At 44.6% G+C, this 18,436-nt stretch overlaps 1 protein-coding gene across 1 annotated transcript in view; it reads left to right on the forward strand.

Annotated features, from left to right (window-relative positions):
* Positions 1-18,436, forward strand: part of LOC144892464 (ribitol 5-phosphate transferase FKRP-like) — a 55,362-nt gene that overhangs the window by 15,317 nt on the left and 21,609 nt on the right. The window contains 3 exon segments of the mRNA XM_078779446.1: positions 3,109-3,207; positions 13,254-13,360; positions 13,362-13,446. Coding sequence (XP_078635572.1) covers positions 3,109-3,207; positions 13,254-13,360; positions 13,362-13,446 — 291 coding nt within the window.

Below are 18,436 nucleotides of genomic sequence, written 5' to 3' on the forward strand. Positions count from 1 at the left end.
TCGTCGAGCGAGTTCGTTTGCCCCGCGCAGCTTTTCGGCAAACTTTTGCAAAGTTCCCCTTGGTCGAACACAAATGACATATCGCTTAACAAGCCGAGCACACTGACCTGGGATGTTGTCGATTCCCGCAGAAGTAACACGTAGCGTTTCGTCCGGGCTTTGGTCCCGCAGCTGCGGCTGCCATCAAGCCTGGATCTGGGTCCTCCTTGGAAGAGGCCAGGCATTCCGGCAGTGATATCGAGTCTGCTCCCGTGTCCTCGGCGGTAGCTCTCTCTGGTCGGGCTTGACGAGACGTCCCCGCAGTGACGCGCGTGTGGTCATACGCGTCAGATTGTTCCCGAGCCTGAGTGTCGACGTGAGCTAGCCGTAAAGCTTCCGTGAGCATCAAGTCCTCAGCTTCAAGAAGCCTTTGTCTAACGGTTGAGGAGCTGAGCCCCGAGACAAAAGAATCGCGTACAAGGTCATCTTGTACTTGCTCATGTGTGCGTACCTCCGGAGCACTATCGGCGAGCAGACGTCGCAGCTCTTGTGCGAAATGATCCAGCGTCTCCGTGGGCTGTTGGTTCTGCGTTGCGAGCAGATGCCGGGAATAAACCACACTTCGTTTCTTGATGTAAATTCGTTTCAGCTCTGTCACAGCTGCATCGAATGTCATACACTGTTCGATTCCCCGGTAAATGCTATGATGTACTTTCGTCTGGAGTACTTCTAATTTCGTTTCATCAGTGACAGCGGTGTCCTGGGCTTTGAATTGATTGTCCAAAATCTTTAGCCAATGCGTCAGCTCCGAGCCCGAATCCGCTGCTTGCAGGTCGGCTGCAAATAGCGGCACCTGAATCATCCTGTGTCCTGCCATGTCGTCCTCGTTCGCCTCTTGTTCTCGAGTGGACAGCGAGATAGATTGTCATTAATTGTAGTAGAAAATCAATCAATTCCACAACTTTGTCCCGTAGGTAGGTTTAATGACAATCTGATCTCTGGCAACATCCTGTTGAATACAATCATGCAATATATATATATATCAGGATCATGGCATCATATAGGAAGGATCAATAATGTCAGTCAATGCAAGCGAGCCTAGATTATCTGCTTATACGCACCATCCGTGTCTACATGTCATAGATTAAATGTCGCAGGAGTGGCCCGGAGCCACAGTCGTCCAAGTTCTTATAGACGCCTCTCAATGGTTCAAGCGAGCATCACACCTGGGTTCAACTTGGATACATTTTCATTACATTAAGAGTGGGAAAGAATGGTTTCTGGTTGGTGTTTCCAACGACAGGAAAATAAAGGCACAAAGGTGGGAGGTTACCTTGGTCTGAATTTTGCAAGATTAACCAGGAGGGTGTTACTGGAATAACTCATCCACTGTGTTGTTGCTGGGTCGGGTCGGGGGACCACCAACCTTTCTGCGATTTGAAAGCAACAGGCTCTGTTCTTCGGCCTCATCTTCGGAGATTCCAAAAATGCTGAGAGCTTTAGTTGCCACAACTCTGGCTTGAGGTAGGAAAGTTTCTAAAATTCCAAACTCCCTCAATGATGAAATCTTGGAAAATCTCTCCTTACCGAGGACAACAATTCATTGTGTTAGTTTCACAAAATAGTTGCTGCAATCTGCTGACAATAGTTCAATTAATTATCACAACTAGAACGGCACTCAGTAGAGTGCATACCTCTGCCTGGTGAACAGTTTACGTTTTCTATCCCACTGATAGGCCGGATCTGGATTCGGACCTGAACCAAAATCTAATCGGTTTGTTCTTGTCACCGAACTAACTGCTCCACCAAGTTTATTCACAACTCGTCCATAACGTTTTTAAACATCATATTATATATCGCTTTTCATCCGATCTCTCAATGGTGAAGAATCACTTAAAAATTAAATAATTATTGGAGCCGAATCCATATTCAGATCTTCACCAAAATCGAAACGATTAGTTCTGGTCACACACCCAAGCAGTCCAACAGGTTTCGTCCAAATCCGTCCACAACTTTTTGAGATATCCTGCTATATATCATTTTTGGGCATATCACTCAATGGTGAAGAAACACAAAAAATTCCAGTAGCCGGATCCGAATCTGGATCTTCACCAAAATCTAACCATTTCGTCCTTGTCACTTACGCTACATCTCTGCCAAATTTCGTCTGAATCCGTCCACAACTTTTTGAGATATCTTGTTCACAAACGACAAACAAACAAACAAACAAACAGACAGACAGGGGTGAAAACCAAAATATTCCTACAGGTCGCACAAGATCTGCCTGCAACCCTCTTATGGTTAAACTGCCAAAATCAAGACTCTCTGCTCACCTTCACTCCTTCATTCCTCTTTTCTCCCACCTCTGGAACAAACTCCCTCACTCTCTTCAATCCCACTCTTCCCTCCAGGTCTTTAAAGCAGCTGTTCACCACCATCTCTTATCTTCCCCCATCCAAAACCTTGATCTTTTCTACCCCTGCTAATTTCACCCCAAATCCACTTTGAAATACCAACTTCTTTCCTGGAAGTCCTTGCAGTGTCCTTGTGTTTTATCCTTCTCCCACCCCCCACCCCATTCCACGCCCCTCCCCCCAAGCCCTCTTTCTCCCACAGATCTCCCGATGTCCCTGCTCTCAAATGTTGTGTTTGTGCTTCCCCTTCTCTCCCCCATCTTGTCTACCGCTACCCTTATTATATGTTTTGTGTGTCTGATTTTTTTTGTGTGATAAATGTTAGCTCTTTCACGAGCCTCGATGCTGTATACAAAAAAATACAAAAAAACAACCTCCATCCACCTTTGGTGGAGGTAATTAGATTCGGACAATGGAGGTAATTAGATTGGTCTTGTCCTCGCACATTGATCTTATCCATTTGGTCCCCCACATCACACTGCAGGACTTTATCATTTGAGGAATACATGTTGTTACATTGTGAATCTTAATAGCTCGTTTTCTACTTGTATCCGAATTTTGTTTTACCAAAACTCTGTGTTTCAGTTGTGTGATTTTTTTCCCTTTCCCATCATGAAAGTGTTTTAGGATGATGCTGAACTTCACCTACCCCCTTTCACTTTTCTAGAAGCCCTACATTTTAAACTCTGAATTTGATTATTAATTTGTCTGCAAGGTAAAGGTGCGAGAGTTGACAACCGAATACAGAGAGGCTGCTGGAGTCTTGGATTGTGAGGCTATAGATGGTGACGCTGTAGTCCTCCTACGAACTCAGGTACTGCTTGAAAAAATCTGAAGAGAAGTAGAGCATATAACGACGGGCTCACTCACGAAACATCGCTTCACCTTCATCCTCACAGCAGTTAGCACACACCTGTTAACATTTGGTTGAGCAAGTTTGTCAGCATAGAATATGAATCTGTGCATTTGACTCTGTTTCGTTCTGGGTTTTTCCTACTGACACATTTCCAAGTCCGTTTCTCATGCTATTGCAATTTGTGCCATTGCAATGGAATCGATGTAAATGGTTTCATAATACTTTACATGTATCTTCTAGTAGGGTGGCTTAGCAAAATTACCGTTACACGGTGGACAAAATCACCAAATTTGGCATGAACACTCCTAATGACCTATTAATCAATATTAGCCGAGGAGCCCTCGCGAATTTTTACGCGTATTCGTGTAAAACCAAAAAATCCAAAATGGCCGCCATCCAGTAATTAAAAACATTTTCCGGGTTATATAAGTCATGGATAGCAAAAATTGGTATCAAAATATAAATTTTTAGGACACTGAATGTGTATTTTGATATTACAATATCACCAGTAAATTTAAAGGGACATTCAGTGATTTCATGTGAAGGGCGCCCTCAATGTTAGGGGGGGGGGAAAGCTTTTGGCTTGAATACATTGCTTATAACTCCAGGTCATCAATTATTGCGAATGATAAGCTGTAAACATTGTACCCTGGAAATACAACATTATCATTAGGAGTGCAAAATATCGAGCCCAAGAATTGGGCGTGTCGCTTATTGGATGTCACGCCTACCATTACAATCAGTATCCACTATAAACCAATGAGAGGTTTAGATTAAGACTTAATTAAGATTAAGTCTCTGGTACTGCATATTGATATAGCTTTATATATTACAATACTCCTGGTCTAAAAAAAACCTCCCAGTCCCACTTGGGATGAGGGGAATTTGTAGCCACACAATCATGAAACTTATAACCACTATATCATAGTCTATGTCTATATCTATAATTATATCATATATAATTGACCTCAGTCATCAACTTTTAAAGAAAATAATTTTAAAAAATTGAGTGTACAAGTACTTTGGTCATTCAGTAGTGAGCATGGGGGATTTCTGTTGAACAAAAGTATATTATAATGTTCAGTGTGCAATGTGCAAATCCTTACTTTCTCAGTAATCTAGACATCTGCAATGTTCTTATTTACTTGTCTATTTAATACATGGGCAAACACAACGTTTTGAGCAGACAAGATTGGCATTGCCACATTTGCATGTGGTACAGTCTCCTTTGCAACCACATTTGATTAGTTCTCTGCATGCTCTGGAAACCTCTGGCATTGATATCCAAACTGGTACCCATACATCTGACACCTTGGTCCATGCAAATGTCTGTGGAGAAGGAACCACTTGCTGTGTCTGTGTGCTGGTTGTCCAGATTCCGGCTTGGTACAATGCCCGCCGGGCATGTTGAAGAAGAGCATCCTGTGTGGGTGGTATTCTGTCCATTGATCGATTCTTCTGGCAGAAGAGTTCCTGTCTTGCTTCATTGACGGAGCTCAAGGGACTTGTTCTATCATACAAGATGATGATTAGTCTCTCGATCTTCTGGAAGTGATCAGCGTCTGTATAAAGAAGCTCAAAGGGGTGACGAGCCAGATACACAAATGTTTCTGTGATGTCTTCATAGGCTTGCCAAGCCTGCCAGGCTGACTTCTTGCCCTTACCTTGGAAGGCTGATGTGGTATCACATCCAGAAAGGGCATGAAATACTGGTAGAGCTTGTGATCTTGTTTCCCCAAGTCTGTCACATATGGCATTGATACTGTAAAATCTGTAATTCTTACCCATTCCAAAGGCAACCCAGATGTCTACCAATGGCTGAGTGACCATGAGATCATAAAATGTACCAATAAGTATGACTACAACGTCTGTGTCAACAGTGCGCACTTTAATAGTCTTCATATCTTGCTCTAGTGCATGCACGATGTGCACTATGACCCTCGTATCTGCTTCCTCATGGTTGCAGTTCAGCATGGCGTTGATGGTGCCTGTGGATACTACAGATTCACCTGATGTGATGTACACGGATTTGCCTGATGGAAAGGTAAACTCGGCAACCTTGGACGTCAGAAAGGCAAATAGGCTTCCTTCAACATATTTCGCATTCCTTCTTTGAAAACAATAACCGTGTTTCTACCATCGTTCTGTTCCTGTGCCTCTGGGAAGTGTTCCAGCAGTTGACGCTTCAGCCTAGTCTTGTTGACTTCTTTGTGGATACCCATGTCCTGAAGACGATTCACATAGAGTGAATGAATCTCTGAAAGCTTAAAGAGGAAAGTCCCAGAGTCTACAGCTATCTCAATGTAGCTTGTCAGCTCTACAAACACTCTAGACTCATTCACTTTTTCATTTACATTTGGTGATTCCCGACTCGACTTTCTGACGAGACTGCGGTAACGATTTCGCAGATGGGTCAGGCATTTTAAATGATACTTTGCTTCCATCGCAATCAAATCTCCTCCAACAATTCGAGCAAGAAGCTGTGTGTCATGTAGCTCTGTGATCATACATCGTATATTGGTATCAGCATCATATGTTAAAACTTGAGAGAGCTCACCGTCCTCGTGTCCTTTGTCACAGAAGATGCACTTTGCTGTGTTTATCGTTTGGCGCTTACTTGATCTCCTTTGAGACTCGACAGTGTTGGGGACACCCCTTTTCTTTGCTTGCGTCCTTGTCAACTTGGAATTGTTATATTTCAAATGGCAAGATTTATGCCAAGATGCATGGTGGGTTACAAAATCTGCAGCAGTAACATCACTGCCAAAGTAGATGTTAGTTGGAAGTGCATCAATGTCTCTGAACTGTTCTACATTTGTCAAAAATGATGTATAAGCATCTGTCATGTCACGACTTGCTATAGGATTCTGCAAAGGGCATTTCAAAGGTTCAGATGTGTGTTGCTGACAAATGATACAACAATTCCAATCTAGATCCATCTTGTATACGGGCTCGTCTCTCTTGGCACGATGTCTGAATCCAATCCGTACCAGCAGTTTCCTTGGCTTTCAATCGGTGCTCTGAAATTGAGAAAAAAGTATATATTATTCACATTAAAATAATATCAATATAAATAACTTAAGTTGAGTTTGGCAAAAATATAAATTTTACTCACAAGTAATATTAATCCAGCTTTAATTTAGCATTCACAATGGATGTCCTATAATACTTTCCATATGGAAAATTTATTGTGATAACAAAGAGAAAAAAAACACATAATCAATCACATTTATTTTCAAGTCAAGATAGGACATCTGATTTTTTGTTTTCACTAATGATGTCCTATAATGTCTTCCGTAGTTTTAAAAATGGCCTGGGCAACAGCATTGTTTAACAGTTGCTTTTTATTATATTTGATTTATACGTATTAACCATTATCATGGGTAAAGTTAATAAGTGCTATATAATGCAGTATAAAAATATCTAATTAGCCAGAATTTTCTAAATTCCTGATATAGTGCACATTGTGTTGATTATTTTGCATAGGCCATTATTTATAGGAGTGTTTAAGCTTGTCTAATTATGCTGATTGTTACCAAATGTACATAAACACATACTTCTGTTTAGCTAAAAAAAACCTGACTTGATCACTGAAGTTCTGTAATTAAAGATAATAACTTGAAAAGTTGCTTACTTACCATAAAATATGTAGATTGTTAACAAAGGATCGTCGAGATCTCGCGAGATCACGGCGAGGTCACGTCTTTTCGAAGCTGCTCCATGCGCTCACGCTTTCGAAGCTAAGTGATATTTCTCAATCGTGTTTTTGTCGAGACTGTATCTTTCCTTCGGTGTATGTACCTATAGCGTATCTTTTGGAAAATTTTCGGTGCTAATTTTTCGTACATGTATACACAATCGTCGGTTAATGGTATCGAGTATTCTGCGGCCTAGTACTCGTAGGCTTGGACTACCGTACCGTCTCCGACCTTGTGGTTTGTTTTCCTCTCAGCGATTCGTCGAATGCGCTGAAATTATTTTCGTTCACTGTTTCGTCCCAGTCGTTCACCCCGTACCTCCTTGTTTAATATCTGTACTCACAAAAAAAAAAAAAAAACCCCCCAAAAAACTATTTCCTTCCCAGGTCTTATTCGTTTATTTGTTCTTTTTGTTAGTTCGTTCTTCGTTCGCGATCACGCGGTTAGAAATGTATAATCTCTCCCCTGAACAACTATTTTCTCTCATATATTATAACACCCTTTTCTTCTTTTCCTACAAAAGGATGCTTTCGTCTTGCTCACCAAATCTATTCATTCCAAAAAATATATATAATACCATCTCTTACAGTTCCTCCTTTCTACATTCCCTCAACTATCCAGAACTCCATCCCTCCTCCAGTGTCCTCAAACGTATTTTTGACTCGAAGGTCTCAAACTCATTTTGCAAAAAATGTTCGTTTCCCATGAATCGTACACTTTTCAAAATCCAATCTCACCCCTCCCCTCCAAATCCTCCCCATCACCCATCCCTTTCAAATCTCCCCCCTTGCCCCTTCCCTCCCCTCCCTCCTAAACTCCCCCCACACCCCTCCCCTCCGAGACTCTCCCTCGCTCCTCCCCTCCTAGACTCCCCTCACACCCCTCCTCCTCAAAGCATCCTCCCTGCTTCTTCCTCCTTCCAACTTTCACCTTCATGTCCCCAAACCTTCTGCCTTGCTCTCCCCCCTCCTCAAATAACACCTCACTGTGCCTCACCCAATCTCCATCAAACCTTTTGTCCGCCCCATTCTTCCCTTTCTCCAAGCTATTCTGAAATCTCTGACACACCTTCAACAGCTCTCCCTACCTCTTCCTCCTCTTCCACATCTTACCCTACCCCTCCCCCCCCCCTGTTCTGGACCCGATGCTCCCCCTTCCTCTTCATTAACGGTATGGACCTCAAACATCCGGGGCCTTCGCTCAAACTTGACTGACCTCTCCATACAGGTTACTTCTGACAAACCAGATGTGATCTGCTTAACAGAAACTTTCCTCCTTCATGATGTCTCTGATGCCTTGGTATCTCTCCCAGGTTACTCCCTCCTCCGGTATGATAGACCTGAGCCTCGTCCTGGAGGTGGGGTTGCTATCTTTATAAAAAACTCTCTTCCTCACTCGCCCTCCACTGCCCTCTCTCCACCTCACCCCCAGGAATACCTTTGGCTACGGCTTCCCCTTCGCTCCCACCTTTTGTTCATATGTGTGTTGTACCGTCCACCAACCAGCGATGACTCCATCTACATCTCACTGTCTGATAATATGGACCAACTTCTATCTACCCATCCCAACTCTCTCTTCCTCATATGTGGTGATTTCAATTGTCACCATGCCAGTTGGCTGGGTGTGGGTACCTCTCTCACCAGCCATGGCTCTTCAGCAAAGGAATTCTGCGACTCACTGGGACTGACACAATCTGTCAATTTCCCGACCCGGATCTCAGTCAACGGAGCATCTTCTCTTCTGGATTTGGTTATGACAAACTTCCCTGAAAATGTCTGCTGCTCTTCTTCTGCTCCAATCGGCTCATCTGATCATGTGCTTGTCAAAGTGGACATCTCTCTGACCATTCTCAGAGAGCCTCCTCAGCGTCGACGAGTCTGGCATTTCACTCAGGCCAACTGGCACGGTCTTCAAGCAGCCATCAATCATCTGGACTGGTCTCCCATCTCTACCGCCTCTGACATCAACTCATCCTGGGAATTCTTTCAAAGTAAATTGCTCTCTCTCATGCACAGATTTATACCATCTCGTCTTCAGTTGTCATACCCTTCCTCCCGTCCATGGTACACGGAATCTTGTGGTGAGGCTGTTGCCCTGAAACAACTTGCTTTCGTCTCCTGGAAAGCAAATCCAACGGAAGGAAATCTCATTTCCTTTCACAAAGCCCGAAACAAGTGTGTGTCCACCCTCAGGAGAGCCAGGAAACAATATCTCACCATTCTCAAGACCGAACTCTCTTATCTGTCTCCCTCTTCCAAATCCTGGTGGCGTCTGGTCAAATCTGTTTCTGGTGTTTGTTCCCCCTCCATCCCCTCCCTCACCTCAAACGGCTTAACGGCTGACTCCGCACGTGAAAAAGCTGAATGCCTCAACTCTGTGTTTGCCTCTAAATCTTGTGTCCCAAACCCATCCCTCTCTGTACCCACCGTACCCAGTCGTACCCAGCTGCTCCTGGACTCTGTGTCCTTTCCTCCTGACAAGGTGGAAAAGTTTCTGGCAACCCTCGACTCTGATTCTGCAACTGGTCCTGACGGCATCAGCCCACGGGTCCTAAAATCATGTTCTTCTGCACTTTCACTCTCTCTTTCTGTTCTCTTCACCCTCTCTTTTGCTCAAGGTCATCTGCCATCTGCTTGGAAATCAGCCAACATCACCGCTTTGCACAAAAAAGGTGCAAAAACAGATCCCAGCAACTACAGACCAATCAGCCTTCTCCCAATTATCAGCAAAGTCATGGAATCCATCATTGCTTCAGATATTAAATCTTTCCTCTTCTCCAATGGCTTGATCTCTGATCATCAATTTGGTTTCAGACCTGGTCACTCTACTCTGGACATGCTGCTTCTGCTTTCTCAACAATGGATGGAGGTCCTCAACGCCAAACAGGAAATTAGAGCTGTCTCCCTTGACATTTCACGTGCCTTCGATACGGTCTGGCACCCTGCTCTGCTCTCCAAACTCTCCTCCTTTGGTATCCATGGAAATCTCCACGCATGGCTGGCGGACTTCCTCTCTGGTCGTAGTCAACGTGTGGCCCTGAATGGGTTTCTCTCATCTCCTCTTCCTGTTCAGGCTGGAGTTCCCCAAGGTAGTGTTCTGGGCCCTGTGCTTTTTCTGGTCTTCATCAATGATCTCTCTGACTCTCTTGAAAATCCTCTCTATCTCTTTGCTGACGACTCTACTCTCTGTCGCTCCATTCCTCATCCCTCAGATCGGCAGTCTGCAGCCTCCTCACTCTCTGCAGACCTGGACAAAATCACAGACTGGTCAAACAAGTGGAACATGTCTTTCAATCCTGACAAATCTCACACTCTTACAATGTCTCTCCGAAAGGACCGACTGGACAACCCTCCCATCTACTTTCTCAACAATCCTCTCCAAGAAGTTCTGTCGCTCAAGCTTTTGGGTCTCACTATCTGCCATGATCTTTCTTGGGAAAACCACATTTCCAAGCTGGCCTCCAAAGCCAGTCGCCGACTGGGCATCCTCCGTCGTGCGAAGTCCTTCCTTGGCACACCTGAGCTCCTCACCACATACAAGGCTTTCATCCGCAGCTCAATGGAATACTGTTCCCCCCTCTGGGCTGGTGCTCCTGCCTCACACCTTGCTCGGCTTCACGCTGTTGAGGCCAAAGCTTTCAGAATCATTGGAATCTCCTGCGATGTAGTCAACGCCGAGGGCCTTTCACTCACTCACCGCAGGCAGGTTGGTGGTCTTTCTGTCTTCTACCGACTCCTCTCCGGCCTTGCTCCCCCAGCTCTCTCTGTGCTCTGTCCCCCCAATATTCCTTCAGGTCGCACAAGATCTGCCTGCAACCCTCTTCTGGTTAAACTGCCAAAGTCTAGGCTCTCTGCTCACCTTCACTCTTTCATTCCCCTTTTCTCCCGCCTCTGGAACAAACTCCCCCACTCCCTTCAATCCCACTCCTCCCTCCAGGTCTTTAAAACAGCTGTTCACCACCATCTCTTATCTTCCCCCATCGAAAACCTTGATCTTTTCTACCCCCGGTAATTCACCCCAGAGTCCTTGCAGTGTTCATATGTTTTAATCCTCTCCCACCTCCCCCCAAGTCCTCCCGATGTCCCTGTTCTCAAATGTTGTGTTTGTGTCCTTCCCCCTCTCTTTTGTGTCCTTCCCCCTCTCTCACCATCTTGTCTACCGCTCCCCTTGTTTTTTTGTGTTTTGTGTGTCGGTTTGTCTTTTTGTGTGATTAATGTTAGCTCTTTCACGAGCCTCGATCTTGTATACAAAAGGAGGCCAGAAAACTTTCCACCAATACATGTGCTTAGCAGTATAGTAAAGACAGCCTGTAGTCACAATGTCGCCCTCTAAATTAGGTATATAACTACGGATACCCACAAGGGTCACATTAAGGTTAGGATAAAAGCATAATTAAAGCATTCACATTATTTCCATGTTCAAACCCTTGTCTCAAGAATGCACTATCTTGAGAAAAAATAGTTTAGATCACTTTTAAATTCAATTAGTTTGGATGTTGCAGTCAATATTATGTAGTTTGATTTCTTTGATCTTTAGACCTACGGGAAATAAACAACCATGTTGTCCATATGTGGTAGGTTATTTGTGTATCTTTTTTAAAAATAGGGCTTCAATAAAAATATTCTGGTATAATATAATCATACTTTGGTACAATTTAGCCATCGTATGACCGCTAAAAACCAAGGAAATTGCTATTTCAGCATAAATGGCGGCCATTTTGGATTTTTATGTTTTACTTTAATATTTCAGGAGGGTGACCGAACATGTTGAGGACATGGTTCTGATATTTAAGTAATATTTTGATACAATTTGGCTTTCCTCTAACAACTACAACCCAAGAAAATTGGTATTTTATCATGAATGGCAGCCATCTTGGATTTGTTTGTGTTACCATGGTTACGTACATATTTCGAGAGGGCTCCTCGGCTAAAATCAACTGATATACCCTAAGGAAGCCTCACACCAAAAATGGCGCTTTTGTCCGCCCGGTAACGGTAATCTTGAAAATTGACCCCAAGCCACCCCGCTATTCATTGATTTCCATAAACGGATAAAAAGTCATGGGTTCATGTTACGTATCCTTTATGTTGAAGCTATCAGGGTTGTTTATTATTATTATTATTATTATTATTATTTTTTGTATACAAGATCGAGGCTCTTGTAAGAGCAAACATCAAAAAAAAAAAAAAATAGCACCGCAAAGCCGGCATAACCCCTCAGCCCATGCATGGTGGAGACAAATTTCAAGATGGCTGCCGTGGCGGCCATATTAAAAATCGCAGCGTGCCCATTTTCAAAAGGAACCTTCCTCTACTCAACCCCAACACACACTGTAAAAATGGATTTAATCGGACAAGCCGTTCTGCTTGAAATTGACGGAAACCAATTTCAAGATGGCTGCCGTGGCGGCCATATTGAAAATCGCAGCACGCCCATGAACCTTCCTCTACTCAACCCCAACACACACTGCAAAAATGGATTTAATCGGACAAGCCGTTCTCCTCAAAATTGACGGAAACCAATTTCAAGATGGCTGCCGTGGCGGCCATATTGAAAATCGCCGCGCGCCCATTTTCGTAAGGCACCTTCCTCTACCCAACCCCAACACACACTGCAAAAATGAATTTAATCGGACGAGCCATTCTGCTCGAAATTGACGGAAACCAATTTCAAGATGGCTGCCGTGGCGGCCATATTGAAAATCGCAGCACGCCCATGAACCTTCCTCTACTCAACCCCAACACACACTGTAAAAATGGATTTAATCGAACAAGCCGTTCTGCTCGAAATTGACGGAAACCAAAAGTTGACGGACACCCGGATGGCTGCCGTGGCGGCCATATTGAAAATCGCAGCGCGCCCATTTTGGAAAGGAACCTTCCTCTACTCAACCCCAACACACACTGCATAAATGGATTTAATCGGACAAGCCGTTCTCCTTGAAATTGACGGAAACCAAAAGTTGACGGACGCCCGGATGACGCCCATGACGAGAATACCCCTTAGCCCAATTTGGGCTGAGGGGTGAAAAAGCACACACAAACCATACAATGCAGGGAGTGGGAGACAAGACGGGGAGAGAGAGGGAAGCACACAAGTACAACAGCAGAGAATCAGGGACAACGGAAGATCTGTGGGAGGGAGAGGGCTTGGGAGGAGGAGGCAAGGGGAAGGGAGGGGGGGGGGGGGGGGAGGGGTGGGAGAGGTATAAAACACATGGACACTGGACAAATTTACATTTGTATTTTGTAATTATCTCAGCTTTAAATAAAAGGATGTCATTCTTTTTTGCCTTCCCTTTCCCAGGATTTGTTGAACCTGACTCAACCTTGGCCTCACTCTTCGGCACTATTTCTGCAGACAGCGATGCGTGGAATGCGTGTGCGCCTCCTTCCAGACGTGATTTTTGCTGAACACTGTGCCACATTTTCGTTTCAAAGCAGAGGCCCTGCATCGAGAACGCTTGCACAAGATGCATCAGAGCCTTGGCATTCACCTGGTATGAAGGGTGGCTGATAACATCTCGAGCACAAATAGGATGCAAATATTTATAATGCAAATTGTGCAATATGATGTCATAAAGGAATGCTCTACCAAATCTGTGTGGTGTTCGGCAGATGTGCCTGACCTGTGCTAGTTTTCAGATTTCTGCTTTCTTTCCTCAAAATTGCTTTGATCGAAATATATTTTTCAGTTAATACAAAAAGCAACATCAACTAGAGTTTAAAACCTAACGGAGTTCATGGATCATAAATAAATGTTGCCCGAGGCTAATATGCTCTTTCCTGTTTGATTTGGAATCGATGTGATAGGGCTCAGGATGAGATATCCACCCAGAAGTTTGTAACCACAATCCAGGTGATTACCGCCAACACAAACCAACAGTTGTGCTATTAAACCACGTGGTGACCTTTACTCTCGTACTGGCAGCAAGCGGTGAGGTCAGTCAGTGTTTGGCATAGTCTTGAACTACACTGGTTATTACCCTGCGCTCGCGAAGCGAAAAGCAGGGTTAGGCATTTGGCTGTGTCCCGTACTGCATGCGTGTCCATTTTAAAAATTCATTTTTTCGGCAAACATTGCCCCGATTGACACAAAATTTGTACCATAGGAGCGCCTCCTCTTGTAGAATGTTTTTTTCTTTTTTTGTATACAAGATCGAGGCTCGTGTAGGAGCTAACATTAATCACAAAAACACAAACTGACACATAAAACATATGACAAGGGTGTGGGAGACAAGATGGGGGGAGAGAGGGAGGACACACAAGTACAACATTTGAGAGCAGGGACATCGGGAGATCTGTGGGAGGGAGAGGGCTTGGGGGGGAGGAGGCATGGGAATGGGGGAGGGGTGGGAGAGGTATAAAACACATGGACACTGCTAGGACTTCCAGGAAAGAAGTCGGTATTTCAAAAAAGTGGATCTGGGGTGATTTAACGTGGGTAGAAAATATCAAGGTTTTGGATGGGAGAAGATAAGAGATGGTGGTGAACAGCTGTTTTAAAGATCTGGAGGGAGGAGTTGGATTGAAGAAAGTGGGGGAGTTTGTTCCAGAGGTGGGAGAAAAGAGGAATGAAAGAGTGGAGGTGAATAGAGAGTCTTGATTTTGGCAGTTTAACTATAAGAGGGTTGCAGGCAGATCTTGTGTGACCTGTAGGACTATTTGGGGGACAGAGCACAGACGTAGCTGGGGGAGATAGGCCGAAGAGGAGTCGGTAGAAGACATAAAGACCACCAACCTGCCTGCGATGACTGAGTGAGAGGCCCTTGGAGTTAGCTTCATCGCGGGAGATTCCAATGATTCTGAAAGCCTTTGTTTCAACAGCGTGAAGACGAGCTAGGTGTGAGGCAGGAGCACCAGCCCAGAGGGGAGAACAGTATTCCATTGAGAACAGTATTCCTTTGAGAACAGTATTCCTTTGAGAACAGTATTCCTTTGAGAACAGTATTCCAGCTTGGAAATGTGGTTTTCCCAGGAAAGATCATGGCAGATAGTGAGACCCAAAAGCTTGAGTGACAGAACTTCTTGGAGAGGATTGTTGAGAAAGTAGATGGGAGGGTTGTCCAGTCGGTCTTTTCGGAGAGACATAGTAAGAGTGTGAGATTTGTCAGGATTGAAAGACATGTTCCACTCGTTTGACCAGTCTGTGATTTTGTCCAGGGCTGCAGAGAGTGAGGAGGCTGCAGACTGCCGATCTGAGGGTTGAGGAATGGAGCGGCAGAGGGTTTCTGGACCAATCACTGTTGATTCTTGCTGAAATACTCGTTACCTCCACCACCGAAGGTTATGTTTTCACCCCTGTCTGTCTGTGATCAAGATATCTCAAAAAGTTGTAGACGGTTTCGGACGGAATTTGGCAGAGAGGTTGGGTGTGTGACAAGGAAGAATTGATTCAATTTTGGTGAAGATCCGAATGCCATCTGGATGCGAGTTTTTAAGTTTCTCAAAGTGATTATTCACCATTGGGTGATATTTCACAAAGTTGTGGACGGATTATGACAAAACAAGGTGAATGAGTTGGTTAGGTGACAACAAGCCAATTCGATGTTTGTCACGTCCGGATCCAAATCCGCCCTATCACTGGGATACAAAACGTAAACTGTTCAGCCTGGCAGAGGTGTGTGCTCTACCGAGTGCCGTTCTAGTTGTATCTGTATGAAGTGTTTTTCCATGGTTAAATATATTCAGTCAGGCTTCAATAACTGCTTCCTTTGTCCTTCCTATTCAGGTCTTCCTAGTCTTTTTGGGCAGTTTTTAATCGGGCGAATGTCTGACCGAATTGTTGTGGTTGGCTTGAACAGCCACGTACCTCCTCATGATGTTTTGACTCGGTCATACACCCATTGGTTGCTTCAGCTACATGTGTCCAATTGGTTTTAAATGCTTATCTGCAGCTGGAACCCAATAACCTTTGAACTTGAAATTCTTCGATGTGCGGTGACCAATGAGAAAGAGGGATGACCATGCAGTGACGTTTTAATTGTACAGCTCTGATTGGCCAACGTTTAGTTCAGCTGGGCATTCTCTGGAGTAAGAGCTCCGTGTGCTGTGTTGTTGTGGGCAACTTTGAGAAGCAAAGAGCTAAGTGTCAATTGTGGGTCCCTACTTTGTTCAATTGGGTGCAGATCTCCCCACAATTGGGTGCAGATCTCCCCAGAATTGGGTGCATATCACCCACGAAGTGCCGATCTCCGCACTGCTCGGCATGAGTCCGGGAATAACGGATTTGTGCTGTGCGACAGCAAAGCTCTGGAGAGTCATGCCCATCTGAGTTCTGCCCAAGAATTCATCTGTATCCATCCTGAATTACTTTTCCTTTCCCTTCACCCTCTTGTCCCTGTATGTAACAATTTGTCTGATCAGGCATAGAGTGAAGATAGGCGAAAGTTTGTGCGAAGGGCGTTAGATGGGCACGCTTGCTTTTCGGATCTTGTGATTTTGTTTTATGACCTCTACCCTGATAAATGTGTTTCTGTATTTTCAATTATTTGTTTCATCTAGCTCACTTCTGTTCGTCCATGCATGGGTAAATTGAGGTTAGTCTGATGGACATGAGCATCGATATTGCCTTCACACAGCTGGCGTGCCAAACTCCCATTGGCCCGATTGTTTCACATCAACGAATGCCGTAATTATTAAATTAAAGTGTAAATCTTCACTTCCAGAATCGCTTAGTTTATTCCTGGGAATAACAATTATGGTGTGACAGAGGTTCTCATAAAATCTTTATTTTATTGTTTTTCTTTACAGTCGTGAGGCTCATGGAAAAGCAAGGTAAAACTGACAATGGGACAAACGTCGAGGGGATGAACAAACAAAAAGAAGATGGGGAATAGGGGAGAAAACACTAAAACTAGCAAGTAAGGTAGTCGAGTGAGAAAATGTTAATGGGTGTATAATAAAGGTCATGGGACAGAATCTGGGATGACCAGAGCTGGCGGTGTACTGCCTGCTTAGAGCTCTGGAGTGAAGAATGAGACGGAACAGCCTCAGGAAGCGAGGAATATAAGTCGAGGTTTGCATAATCATCATCATTACTCCGAATCCAGCACAGGGACATCGAGCCACCCACTCCATCCTGTCAAATGCATACTGCCACAACTGTTGTGCATGTGTCTTGTGGTCTATCTCAAGATGATGTACCCAGTTGCTGCCGAGGCGGCCTCTGATCCATTTCAAGTCTGGACCGGGGTTGGTTTCTCCGCCGACGTCGATGCTTAATTTGAGGGCAATTTGTGCAGATGTGTTGTCTAGCAGTCTCCGAGGGTGCCCAAAAAGGGAGTGGCGCCTATGCGGAATGGTGTTGTGGAATGTCATCGAGACCGGTGCTGTGTGATATTGTCGTGTTGGTGACAAAGTCAAACCATTGGACTCCAAGGATGACACTTGCACCTCATGTGGAGGGCCTGGAGCTTTTGTCCATTCTCTATGATCAACGGCCAGGTTTCAGACACATACAGGAGCATTTGCAATATACAGGTAGTGTCTACTCTGAGATTTGTTGATAGACTAAGTCGTGTATTTTGCCACACATGGTTCAGCTGACCAAAAGTTGATGAGGCAGAGCCCATACATCAGTGAATGACAGGTGAGGAATAGCCCGTAGAGTCTACATCACATCCACGGTATCTGGACCACTCCGCTGCTGCAATGGTCTGGCCCGCGACGATGACTGGTGTCGGAGGTGGGCCGGGACCTATGTTTTCAACCTTGGTTTTTCGCCAGGAAATGTGCATTCCCATTTTCCCCACCTCTTCCTCAAACCTCTAACGACGTTGGCCATTGGTCGGGCATTCCTAGGAACAACGCCGCATCATCATCATAGTCAAGATCCGTAAAGAGTGCACCGCCAAAAGTTATTCCAAGGTCTCCTTTACACTGGCTCAGTATCCAGTCGATGGCACAACAAAATAGAGCTGGAGCGAGGATGCAGCCTTGGCGGCCACCCAAAGTGGTGAGGAAAAGATCCGGAGACGTCACTTCCGATGTGTACCCTTGATGGAGTGCTCTCGTGCAGCTGCCAGATGAGATGGAGCAAAAATGAAAGAATTCCAAGGCCTTCCACAGAGTGCTCCGATCCATTGGGTCAAAGGCGGCCTTGATATAGATGCATGGGTGAAACTCCTTCCATGTGGCATGGAACTCCGTATTTTTGTACGACCCATACGGAGGTTTCTTTATTTTCGTGCTGATTAACTCTGTAAATTTGTGTCAGTTTTCTGGGTACAAAAGTTTGCAATGTATGTGATCAGATGTCCGTCAGGCAGAAGAATGTCTGTCTACGTCAGTAAATTTCAGAAATAACGTCCATTGTTAGAGTTTCATGTCACCATTCCCTCTTATGAACTCCAAGGGAAATACCAAAGTGCCGTCTTTACATTACACAAAGTAAAGATGTAATTCTGCTGTACACAAATACAAAATCAGATAATGTCTGTTGGTTTGTGAGCACATCGATACGAGACCAATACATTTTAACTCAAGGGG

The sequence above is a fragment of the Myxine glutinosa genome, chromosome 5 (assembly GCF_964187855.1).
Source record: "Myxine glutinosa chromosome 5, kmMyxGlut1.1, whole genome shotgun sequence".
Taxonomy (NCBI): Eukaryota; Metazoa; Chordata; class Myxini; order Myxiniformes; family Myxinidae; genus Myxine; species Myxine glutinosa.